This window comes from Xyrauchen texanus, chromosome 34 (assembly GCF_025860055.1).
Source record: "Xyrauchen texanus isolate HMW12.3.18 chromosome 34, RBS_HiC_50CHRs, whole genome shotgun sequence".
Taxonomy (NCBI): Eukaryota; Metazoa; Chordata; class Actinopteri; order Cypriniformes; family Catostomidae; genus Xyrauchen; species Xyrauchen texanus.
In genome coordinates, this window is record NC_068309.1 from 21,124,074 (window position 1) to 21,137,408 (window position 13,335).

Genomic DNA, 13,335 nt, shown 5'->3' on the forward strand with positions numbered 1-13,335 from the left:
GTATTAAAAATATACTGTTCATTGCTTGTTAATGATACATTACTAATGTTAACGAATGGAACCTTTTTAAAGTGTTACCTAAAAACGAACCTCATTTAAAAGAGTTAAAAATGCAATTAGTGGAGGTCCAGTACACTGATGAAAATGTTAACAATGTGCTTCATGTGTTAACATCTAAATTAACTGGTTTTATTGAAGTCAAACATATTATTTAACCTCACTGAATCAACCTGACCTTAATTAGGTTACAACAACAAAACTCAATTTAAGAGTTAGATCAGGAAGAAATAGCTCTAGAAGTTAGCACTTTTTACAGAGTAGTTTAAAGTACAGTTGTTCCAGTAATAACCTATAAACATGTAGAGCAGGATTATTTTGGTTACAAATTACACATTTGTAATCTTAGAACTGGCACTGCACCTCAAACATGACTGCAGCGATGAGTCCTTGTTTAATTAAAGGAATATTCCAAGTTAAGTTAAATCAACAGCATAATGCTGATTACAACAAAAAAGTATTTAAACTCATTCTTTACAAAAAGCAAAAATCTGGGTTACAGTGAGACACTTACAATGGAAGTGAATGGGGCCAATTTTTGGAGGGTTTAAAAGCAGAAACGTGAAGCTTGTAATTTTCTTACTCCACATTAATTAATTTTGTTAAAACTCTATCATTTTAGTTAAAACTGTATTATTTCAGCTTTAAAGTTGTTCAAATAGTTTTACGGTTGTTTTAGTGTTTCAGGCATTATGTCGTCATGGCAACAAAGTTTTAAAATTGGCTATAACTTTACACAGAAAAGGTTAGTAAGCGAATTTATCACACCAAAATTATGTTAACACATATAATGTTTACATCTTGTGACTATACTTTTGAAACAGTATTTTAACGTTTACGGATTGGCCACATTCACTCACTGGAACCTAGATTTTTGCTCTTTTTTTAAGAAAAGGGGGGACAAGTTAAAAGTGATTTTTGTGATAATCAACATTATGCCTCAAATGCTGTCGATCAAGCTTACCTTGAATTCCTTAGCTATTCCTTTAAGCAATTAAAGTTGTGTCATTTCAAGGCACAAATGAAAATGTCACCACGTGTGCACCAGTGTTACACTGTCACCATGTGGAGACTCCGTAGTAATACATTGTATTTACTTACCCTAAACATGCCTAAAATGACTAACATTCACAAACATCATTGGACATATTAAATCGGTATTAAATCATTACTAAGAATAGTGAATGTCTTTGAAAGAAAGAAAAAAACATGCCAGCAGAGAGCGTAAACAAATGAACGAAGCAGGAATTAGAGTAAGACGATTGGTAAAAAAAATTCATGCACAGATTAAGGTGCCCTAAGAAAAAGATATGAGAAATGTTTGATCTTTAATTTATGTTTATTCATGTTTCTTTATGTAGGTTAGATAATCATAAATACGCTTCAAATGATAAAACTGGTACTTCAAAGAAGAAATTATATCTTACAGGTAATTTCCTGATATATCTTTCTGATCCTTAAATATTTGTAACATGTAGACTAATCTCACCCTGTGTGTGTGTGTGTGTGTGTGTGTGTGTGCGTGCGTGCGTTTGTGCTAAATGTACAGTATGTGTGAGAATAAGTCCGCAGTGGCAAAGTGAGAAGAACGAGTGTTCAGATGCTATAGCACTTCCCAAAATAGACCCACACTCACAGGCCAAAGTTAGCCACAAACAAAGAGATGATTTCACATCATTGGCTGGTAAATTCTGGAACTGTGTTGCCAATTTTCAATACATCAAAGCAGCCACAAATGCAGAACTAGACTGAATAAAAAAAATCTACTGTCATTCAGTGTTTACCCCTACATTTATCTCTCGATGTTTATCTCTCCTCAGAAAGCATAATGCCCAACATAAACGGTTAGACGCAGAACCGAGCTGGTCTGGTGGTTCATGAGAGGATTGACAGACACCATCTCCAGATCCAGGATATACTCTTTGGGTCCAGTCACTGCTTGGGCCAGAACCAACATGGCACTGATGTTGTTGATTTGCTGGGAACAAGAGATTAATTGCATTTAGAACTAAATTAATCTTACATTCAAAGTCATTTTACTGTAAACATATTGCTCACCCAAAAATAAAAATTCTGTTATCATTTACTCACCCTCATGTTGTTCCAGACTCTTTTGAATTTTTTGTTTTTTTTAAATACAATGAAAGTGAATGGTGACAGAAGCTAAAATAATAACTGACATGAAAGAAACAGGTCTGGAACAACATGAGGATGAGTAAACGATGACAGAAATGTTCTAGCCTTTAAGGCTAGTAATTTAAATCTCCACCATTTCTGCATTGCTCTATCCATTTTCAGCTCCTAGCAACTTGAATGACTAACCCGTATGTAGAATTCTCCATTGTCATCTCCGGAGCGAATGCGGAAGGTGTTGTAGGATCCAGGGTAAACACTTGTGGCCTGGATCTGGAAGATGTCAGAGGGAACAGAACGTTCAGAGGTGATGCTCATGTATCGATGCACGATGGAGAAGGGCAGATCACGACACTCTGGCTTCACCACAGCACATATACAGCGACTAGACAGAGAAAGAGTGAGTGAAACAGGATAAAGAGGGGGAAAATATGTTAAATACTGCAAAGTGCCACAATAGGATTCTGATTGAATAACGAAGACGAAGTGATATATATTGCTGTGAGATTTTGATTTGGGACTTGATGTTGAATCAAGAGAATGAGTGAGTGAGTGAGTGAGTGAGTGTGTGTGTGTGTGTGTGTTGGTGGAGTTGTCTTAAAACAAATCAACATTGCTCACTTCTCTGAGACCTGCATGTAGGGGTCCTGGCAGCGGTTGGAGTCCACACACTGATGTCCCCCATGGATATTCACACAGGCCTGTCCCTCTCCACACAGACGAGTGCCTGTCTCACACTCATTCACATCTACAAACAGTTTTACAATGGAAATTTAGGAGAATGATTGTGTAAGAGGGGTATTACTGCTATAAATACACTACGGTTTGTTTGTTTTTAAACAGAAACATTCTATTTTTGATTAAATGAGTATTTCTTCAAAATGAAAATTCTGTAATTATTTAATAAACCTAATGTTGAATTAAATGTAAAAAAAATTTGGTTAGTTCATCACACAAAGTAATCATTTGGCATCTGAAGTCTTGGAATATACAAGTTGTATCGACTACTTTTACTGGGGTTTTATGGTGTTTTTGACTTTTATGATGTTTGACAGTGCAGAGACACTATGCTCTTGCAAATATGCCAAAAAGCTGTTAGCAGATTTTTTTCTATTATAAAACTCAAAGGTTTGAAGTGACATAGGAGTTAGAAAATAATGACCGAATCAAATTTTTTGGATGCATTATCCCTTTAACAAGGGCTGAATTATTAATGGGAATATAATCTAAATCACGATTTGACCCAGTGTGATTATCAAACTGCGAGGGCTGCGATTTAATTAAATAAACAGTCTGAATGCGCTGCTCAAACCGCACAGCGGTTTTGTCTTTCGTTTGTAGTGCATTCTTAAATACATGTAAACGGGCTCAGTGGATTACATGTGTTTTCAGATCTGGTTCCCTGAGTGACAGATGTGCTCTGAGTTTGGTTAGGTGTGCAAAAATGCACGGAGAGTATTATAAATATTCCAGATTTACTTTAATTGGACATTTGCATAATTACACATATGTTTTACATACAATTTACTAAACAAATCTAAAATAACCCCATGACACTGGGTTTTGGTGGACAGAAAGAGAGATGAGAGAATTTCACTGCATTAAAATGCTGTTGTCAACTCAACAAAAAACAACAGAAACTTCAGCTCCTTCAGTTTTTACCACCAAAATAAAAGTTTGAGGGTTTAACCAGAGTGCACTGCAATGCCATGAGTAAGTTAAGAAATTATAAAAATAAAAAAAATACTATTGAATAATAATAATAATTATTATTATGCATAGTATACAATAATAATATAAATCCATAATAATTTCTTAAATTTTAATTCTTATTCTTCTTCAATTTTTTCTTATTAATAATATATTAACAAAATAAAATATTTAAGTTGACTTAAGTGTGAATACCTTTTCTAGAACAGTGTTTCTGGTCAGCAGCAGAGCACGCAAAACATAGTTTAAATTTGGTTACAAGGTATCAATTACACTTTTTTTATATATATGTTTATCATTTCACAATTCAAATCACAATCACAATATTTTTTTAAATAATCGCAGTTCCATTTTGTGTCCAAATCGTTCAGCCCTTACCAATCCAATTCTGAACAAATGTGGTCTAGGGGGTAGTACAGATAAGTATTAGTGTAAATGATACAGATTATGTCCCAATGAAGAGGGATTTACCCTGGCATTGCCGTGTTCCATGTAGCTCATAGCCATCTGGACACACACAAGAGAATCCTCCAGGCGCGTTCACACACTGAAACTGGCAAAGGTAACTGGAAAAGCTGCACTCATCAATCTCTGGGAGAAGAGAAAGAACATTTATCACACTTCGCACAATTGGAACATGTGTCATTCACAAAGTTCTACTGTACACATCCACTGTTTTTTATTAAATGCTTTGTATAATTTGATTATACTTTTAGCTCTGTTTAACACATTTTACTATTTTGACATCACTTTCACAGATTTCCCCCAAAAATCAGCACAGAAACTATGAAAACAGTCTGCAAATCTGTCTGGACCTGACTTTTAGTCAAAAGCTTATGGGCCAAGGTCACATGCAATGCACTTAACACGTACCATTGCATGAGAAGCCATCAGGTCCCAGGTCATAGCCCTGATCACAGCGACACAGGAATGAACCATAGGTGTTGTAACACCTTTGCTGACAATGTGCTCCCATCTCACACTCATTTACATCTGAGGAGAAAAAAGTTAAAGGCCTAATTGCTTTAGAATATATATATATATATATATATATATATATATATATACAAATATATTTACAAAAACTGAGGTAATTGCCAAAAATGTATTACATTATTTCACCCCCCATAAAAAATACATCAATTATTCATATATAATATTGTATATGTTAACAATCTTATGATGAACAGAATTTTATATTAAAAAAAACTGTTAGCTGTCCTAACTTCTTAAGCATGTAATTCTGGTTCTGTTCTCTCCATCTCCCTCAAACATTATTTAATTCCACTAGATGGCAGCAAAAAATATATTTTTTACCTCTATCACCTTCCATCACAAAATGCCATCTGAAATGTAGGTGGCGCTCTAACGCATTTTAGCCCTTACAGATACACTTGTCCATAGACATACAGTCTAATTTTCAGTTCAGACACCACTCCCGTATTTCTTTGAATATCTCGGCCTCTGAGTGGACTAGAAGGTCAGTCTAGGTGTCATTAGAGAGCTGAAATTTGCAATGATGTACAACATCCTCAATAGTCGATAACATATACTTCCAATGATTTGTTTAGCATGCCCTTCTTGCTGGACCACATATTTTGTTCTGGACATCTAAGAAATAGCACAACTGCCTAAGGTAAAATCAGATATGAAGTATTTAGCATTTTGGGGCTTTCTGAAACTTAAATATTTGTAACATGTAGACTAATCTCACCTTGTGTGTGTGAGCAGTGATCGGCACATAAAAGAGATGTTTGTATTTGATGTCTTACAGTGATATCTGTGGTATTAAGGCAACAAAATTAACTCTACAGTCGCTTTCCTGAGAATGAGAGCTTTCATTTGCAATATGAATTGTCTATTTATGTGCTATTTAAAATAATTTTATGTTCATATTAATATTTCTACCACATGACTTCTATGATTTGTGACACGAATGTTTTCAGGCCTTATTTTGATATTTATATATATATATATATATATATATATATATATATATATATATATATATATATATACAGTATATTATACATTTTGTTATAACATAAATTCTAAGTAATGGCTATCTATGAAAAGTTCAGATTCTAAGCTTTCAAACGATACCACATTTTAAGCGTAAACATTTCTCACGATATGGCGGGTCCTCAGAGTTGAAGAGGTTAATAAGCAGATGTTTTGTTTGTTTTGGAACATGTATCTGGTTTAAGGACTCACCAACACAAGATCGGTTGTTGCCCGCCAGCTGGAACCCAGGCTCACACTCACAAGAAAAAGATCCAGGCACATTCACACAGCGATGCTGACAGTACCTGTATCTGCACTCGTCAATATCTAACAGATGAAAGTGGATAATTAGACACTACCCTAATACAGAGGAAGCCTGACCAATGTTAAATTAAATCTACTATGGTGAATTTCGATAGCAAATTACCATTAGTCTAAGATTTTGTTTTGTCTCTATCAGGGAAACTGGTCATTAATGATACATCAAGGCTTTTAAGACAAATGTAAAAACAGATATTTATTCTCTTCTCACCTACACACTCTATGCCAATCTTGCTGTAGCCATCAGGGCATTGACAGGTGTAAGTGCCCAATGTGTTCATGCACTGCTGGCTGGGCTGGCAGTCATGTTGATTCAATTCACACTCATCAATGTCTGACCAATACACACAGACACAAAATCCTTTCAATGCAGAAGAGCTTCAAGACACATTTAAAATTATGCATATTTATACAATTAAAAAAACAAGTAAAATCGTTTTTTTTTAATACATCTACTTAGTGTCTAAGATCTAAATAACTTACCCACACAGCTATCTTCTTGGGCTCTGTAACCAACGGGGCAGGGGTTAAAGGCCTCATTAGGCAGAATGGGATCTGATTGGCTGGAGGGCTCAGGAGCGGTGATAACGGAGGCGGAGCGAGGAAGGCACAGGTAACCACCATAGTGGTTAAAGCATTTCATCTCTCCCTGACAAGCCCCCTGTATAGTCTCACACTCGTTTATGTCTGAACAGAGAGGAGATGAGAATTTACAATCTATTGATTGTGTCTTTGAGCATTCAGTTGATTGATAAGGAACACTTAGGTAACACTTTTGTAGGTATAAAAGTGTTTGTCTAAGCCAGTAACCACTCAGACATGGGGTTGGGGCCGACTAGGGGGCCTCTGCAAACTTCCATGGGAGCTCCTTCAAATTATTTAAATGGATAGTTCACCTGAAAATGAACATTTATTCACCATCATGTAGTTCCAAACCTGTATGACTGTCTCTCCTCAGTGGAACACAAAATTAGATGTTATGGAGAATTTTAGTTTCAGTCACCATTCATTTTCATTGCATCTTTTTTCCATACAATGAAAGTGAATGGTGACTGAGGCTGTCACTTTGCCGAACATCTGCTTTTGTGTTTCATGGATAAAAGAATATCATGCAAGTTTAGAACAATATCAGGGTGAGTAAACAATGACAATCTTATTGATTTTTTGCATGAACTATCTCTTTTAATAATAATAAAACATTTAAAAATAAATCATGATAGCCTACAACATGTTTATCCGTACAACAAATGTTGTTTTTCTATTGAAGAACAGAACCTCTAGTGTAAACAACTATGGCAAATGAACCCTAAATTCACATATTAGATATGGTCAGTCCAATTGAGTCACACCATCCACTGTTCATTTTATTTAAGTTAAATTCACTTCATTTTCTTTGGTCATGTCTTATCTCGCCAAGGGCACCAGTGAGCCAGGACTGTCACTGGTGCCCCCTCAAAAATATTTTTTATTTATTAATATTTATCAATTAATAATTATAATAATTAGGCATTAAATTGAGGCTTTGCACCCATAGATTTGAATGTGTGAAGGTGCAAATTCCTTAGAAAGACAGCCATGCTAAATGTGACATTTCACCATCACAAGATAATTAGAAGACAAATGTATCATTTTCTCATCATCTCTCTCTTTCTCTGGCACATGACCTTCCACCCACCTCGACAGAGTTGAGTCTGTGCATCCCACTCATAGCCATCTGTACACTCCTGGCAGAGAAAACACAGTGTATATGTGAGTGTTAGCTTTAATCATTAGCAGTCACACTGAAACACTTTCAATGACAGGAACATGACTTCTAATGCCAAACCCATCTCTCACAGCATACAGTACCACACAATGGATAAAAAGTGATTTAGGAAGAGGAGAGAACCAGGTAAACAGTGAATGACATTTACATGTTCAAGTAGGAAAGAGGACAGAAAATTACAGGAAGAGAAAGAATAGTACATGGAGAAATTTGCACAGTTACTTACAGTGTAAGTGTCACGTTCAGCAGGGGACTGACAGATTGAAGCAGGAAGAAGGACCAGACCCACGCAAAGTAGCACATATGTGACTCTCATAGTTACAGGGTACAGGACACCCACACAAGCGCACACAAACACAGCTGGATGGATGAACAAATGTACAGATGTCGTTAAGCAACACACTCTCTGGTCACTCAAAATGACACCCAAAAAGAGTGGGAGCAGATGTGCAAGGAGGTCTATTTATTTCCTGTTGTCTGCTCTGGGAATACATATGGAAGGGAAGACAGACAAGTTGGGGTGAGGTCTTGTATAAAACAATGAGCAACAAAAGGTCATTACAAATAAGAGTGTTACTAGGAAAGGTACACATTCTGTGAACCGATGAATACCGCTCTGTTGAAAAGACCAGCATATTTTGTGTTTTGATAGTGATCTACACCAGGCTTCTTAAAGTAATGTTCCAGTTAAAATACACATATTTCAAAGGAATAGCCATAAGATGTCATTATTATACATATTTCATATGATTTTAGTGCAATAAGAATAACTTACTAACATTATCAGGAAGTGGTGTAATTCCGAAAAATTCACTTTGATAAACCAAAGTGTCTTTGGTATCATGAAATAAATTATATGAAATAAAATACAAAATTAACCAGTTACCAGGATCAAAAAATTACGTTTTCACTCTTGGTGGGGGACTTTGTTTTCAATTATTCTCCAAAAATGTATTCGTTTTCAATCCTTGAACCGTTTTTAGGCCCTGTTTTGAAATTATGTGTGATAGGCTGAATGTTTGAGTTGGCAGCCTGACAGCCTCAGTCATCATTCACTTTTATTTAGTCAGCCTAACATCTCCTTTTTGTGTTCCACAGAAGAAAAAAGTCATTCAGGTTTTTAATGACATGAGTGTCATTTTCATTTCTGGGTGAACTATCCTTTAACTAGCTTCACAAGCAAGATGCTCTGCATTTTTGCAGGTGAGCAGCATGAATATCCTGGTCCACCAGGTAGATCAAAACTAAACCAACACTGAAACAGCATGGAAATGCATAATGCATATTTGTTTATGCTGGTCTTTTCAGCTGGGTTAAAACACCAAGTTTATCTTAATATGGCTATGATTCTTCAACAATTGCTTTGCCATGGCATGTGAAGTGATAAAAGTCAAATATAGTCTGAAATTGAGAGTAATATTGATCTTCTATGAAGGCAACAGGGTATTTCTTGAGCAACAGAACAAGTCTAGCAGCAATGGAGAAAAAATGTTGGTACATATAATCAGATATCGCATAAACATACACACTGAATGACTTTCCACTTATTTCGAATTGCTCAACTGTTTGTTCTGGAACGGGAGGTTTGGCCTTTCCTACAGAGGCAGAATCATGCCCAGTGTATGGACTCAAAAACACCACACCAAATGTGACTGCAATCATTAACTACAACTGCTTTAGATTCAGACTAAAGGCTTCACATCAAAGCAAGATTTAGTTTTGGCTGACAGAAATACTACTGTATTAACGTCACCTTTTGTTCTTCATTGAGACCATACTCCTTGTTTTGTTCTTGAGTATTTATTTGTAGTAGTTGAAAGGCAACAATGAGGCATAATAATGTCATGAAATGATAAATCTGTTAATTTTCTCATTCATATATCATGCATTCCTCAGTCCATGAATGTTCAAGTGATATAATTTGGATTTATATCAAAGTTCCTTTAACTTGTGTGCTCAATTTTAAAGCAAATGCATTTGAGTCAAATATACATAACATAAGCATGCGGTTTAAAACTCACTTCACTTGAATCCACTTTCGGAAATCCAGTTGCAAGAGCAAATAAAAGTTGTTCTAAAAACTTTTCTTGCTTGCTGTTCTGTTCCTCTTGTGTATATGCCTATTGGTCTCTCTTTCCCAGCTATTTTTTAGAGCACTACAACTCGTACTTCAACAGTCAGGGCTCAGGCAGTGATAGCAGTTTAGAAGTGTATTGCAAATGCAAGGAAAGGTGCAATGCTGGTGTGCATGCTACATGTACAGAAAGGCGCTTTAGACTAAGACGGCCCCCTAATTCTCCTCCACCCACTCCTGTACAGCCCCTGCATCTCTGCCACCCTTCACCCTCCTTCTTCTGTGCCTTGTTTTTTCTCCAGCCCCCAAGGATTTGAATTCCTGGACTCCAGCCAAAATCCCAAATGGATCACTCAAGCAAAAAGAAACAAAAGCAGCATAATTAACCAGTACACTCTTCATACACCTGGGTTTTATTAGCCAAATCCTTCCCTTAAATATTGTATATACTCAGGCCTTGGGCATTCACTGACACTTTTAGTATTTCTTAACTTAATTACATCCCATTTGATCACACGTTGCTTTAGCGCTCAACCTGATCAAGCTTGCTTGTGTCAGACACTGCTGGATATTTACTGCCTGAAAAGGGGGATGCAGACAAGGAATGCAGGCACAAATGAATGGGGTCAAAAAGGAGGCAAAGCCTTCTAATTTTACTCAAACACACTGCTATGAATGTCATACGTCTTCATTACACAAAGGTTTGAGTGCCATTAAGACAATGGCTTTGATGGAAAAAACAGAGGTAGCCTACTTTCAGGAACAGCAGGGGAGTGCTAGTGAATGTTCCCATGAGGAGACTGCAGGACTTCTCTGCAATTTAGGGAATTTTCCATGACCATTTGTATGGGCTGTGGGGGTGACAGCTACCACAGGTTTGTGCTTTTTTAAGGTAGTAAAAGTGTCTCCCAATCCATCCAACTCCAGAGCTGACCAGCCAACTGTAGCCCCCTGCTGCTGACCAACCCCCATGGGCACACAATGCACACTTTGTGAAGGGATAATTACTCGATTAGTAAAAGACTATATCAATGAGATATAAAGAAAGAACAAATATGTTTTTTTTTATGTAAGTTGAATCACAATCCATTGTACAAGAATATCTCAATATAAAAAGACAGGGTTAAAAGAGAGCAGAGGAAATTATTAGAGGTATTAAACAGATTTACAAATGAGAGTGAGATGTAAAAAGACTGGCTTTTTAATCATAAAATGGGCTGAGATTGGTTCTGGAAACCAGTGCAAGAATAATTTTCTACTATGGTAAATTTTCAGGATGCAGCTTTTGATGATGTATATCACTTTGGAGAAACAGACAAATATTTCAAGGTACTTTCTTTAAAGGGGTCATGCATTTGTTTTGTTTTTCTTTACTTTCTACTTACTACTGTCTGAAACGCTCAGTTTTCTGTTCTCTTTAAGGCTATATCCACATTAATCTGAATACAGTTTTAGTTTTCGAAACGCTCTCTGTCCACACTGCCATTTTCAAGCGTTTTCAAATTTATTTATTTTTTTACAACTTTGTTGCCATGACAAAGAAACACCTTAAACCCTAAACCTTAAAACTACAGATAAAACCACAATTTGCATTTAAACCCTCCAAAAATTGGCCAAATTCACTTCCATTGTAAGTGCCTCACTGTAACCTCGCATTTAGCTTTTTTTTTTTTAAGAAATGAAGGGACGAGTCAAATATATATATATATATATATATATATATATATTTTTTTTTATTTGTATTAATCAACATTGTGCCATAAATGCTGTCGATTGAGCTTAACTTATATTGTACCTGGACAATGGGCTTCCCAATGAGTACATTCCGGATAATATAAGACAGATGAGATGGCAGCCACTAGCTTGTACAACACAATTGTCTTTTGTTTCACTGCACGCTTCGTGTTCTTTTTACATAATAAAATAATTAGGGCTGTCAATCGATACATTTTTTAAATCGAATTAATCACATGGTGTCCTGATGAATTAATCGCATTTAATTGCATATGCAAATATATGCTGAAAAATAACAAAAATTCTATATATAATGATGGAATAATTATACATAAGTTATCTTTAAATATTTAACAATTATATAGATATAGGGCTGTCGATTTAATGCGTAAATTCAGGGCAATTAATTTTATAAAAACTTACGAGTTAAAATACTCGCAATGCCCCCGGACCGTAATATGGAAGATTCCAGAGAAATGCAAGCAATACCACCTTGTGACAGCGGGGGCGTGGTCAAGCGCCCGTCCGGGGGAGAAAGCGGTAAGGACGCTTGCACCTGAGCTAAATTATGTTAAAACATGTCTCTAATTTCAGTGAGCACGGGGAGAGCAGCATAAAAACGGCCACAGAACCTCCAGTCTGGGAGAGGGACACACGTCAGTTCAGTGTTGGCATGTTCAAGAAGCTAGGAGAGAATTGAAAAAGTTTATGTTGACTATTGTGTGTAAAGCTGTGACCATTAAAAATACATACTTGAGAAGAGCAATTGCCTTCACCTCCTCCTTGACCATCAAACTTCGTTACACACCTGTTTACTCCAGAGGGCAGTAATTGAAACTTCAGCTGTGTGGTAACGTGGAGTTTATACAGTGAAGAAAACAACCATCCACACTGATCTATATATCAAGCAGCAGCACAACACAAACATGCGTTACTTTCTTGTGTTCAAAACACTTGACAGAGCGCAAATCCGAACTAAGAGATTTCAAGCTGTGTTCTAAGTATTAAACTATATTTAACTTGACACAGTAACCTAAAACATTTATGTTTATGACGCAACGCACCCCAGACGCTATAGGGATAAAGACTGAACAGAGACAGCAGAGAGAGAGACAGTGATTGATTGATTGATTGATTTATGGACAGCTGTCTGACACCTGTGTGTGTGTGTGTGTGTGTGTGTCTTTTGGTTAAGTTTATAATTAAAATATTATTTATATTGTCAAGCCCTTTACACTGATAAAAGCAGCTTAAAAGGAATCCATAAGACTCCAGCAGCGTCTCATAAAGCAGGGGTTGTCAAACTGTGTTACAGGGATGCCCAGGAGGCCAAAATGTGTAAAAAAATTAAAGTACACCCAAATTTTATATTATTTAATGAAACAGATCAATATACGTATAAGTACTTTTTTACTATATATCTCCACTTTCACTTTCAGATGTTAATTAGTCTTATGGATTTCTTTTATGCTGATTTATAAGCTTTTTGGACCTTCAGATTTCAGGTTTACATCCACTTCCATTGAAATGACCAACA

General features: G+C 36.1%; 1 protein-coding gene across 1 annotated transcript; it reads right to left on the reverse strand.

The window, feature by feature from the left end:
• Positions 1-179: 179 nt before the first annotated feature.
• LOC127628158 (EGF-containing fibulin-like extracellular matrix protein 2) lies at positions 180-10,257 on the reverse strand. Its single transcript, XM_052104878.1, has 11 exons — positions 10,012-10,257; positions 8,217-8,350; positions 7,901-7,949; positions 6,709-6,912; positions 6,437-6,559; positions 6,115-6,231; positions 4,774-4,893; positions 4,372-4,491; positions 2,812-2,938; positions 2,380-2,575; positions 180-2,035 (listed from the first exon to the last, which is right to left on the reverse strand). Exons 2-11 carry the CDS (start codon positions 8,304-8,306, stop codon positions 1,874-1,876), a joined length of 1,308 nt encoding a protein of 435 aa, XP_051960838.1. The 5' UTR covers positions 8,307-8,350; positions 10,012-10,257; the 3' UTR covers positions 180-1,873.
• Positions 10,258-13,335: the final 3,078 nt, after the last annotated feature.

Bases quoted from the DNA above. Each gene is read 5' to 3' on its own strand.
- LOC127628158 (XM_052104878.1), bottom strand. From the start codon at position 8,306: ATGAGAGTCACATATGTGCTACTTTGCGTGGGTCTGGTCCTTCTTCCT. The intron at 7,950-8,216 runs GTAAGTAACTGT...TTTCTCTGCCAG, and splicing joins CTGAACGTGACACTTACACT to GAGTGTACAGATGGCTATGA. The intron at 2,036-2,379 runs GTTAGTCATTCA...TCTTGTTCCCAG, and splicing joins ATGGAGAATTCTACATACGG to CAAATCAACAACATCAGTGC.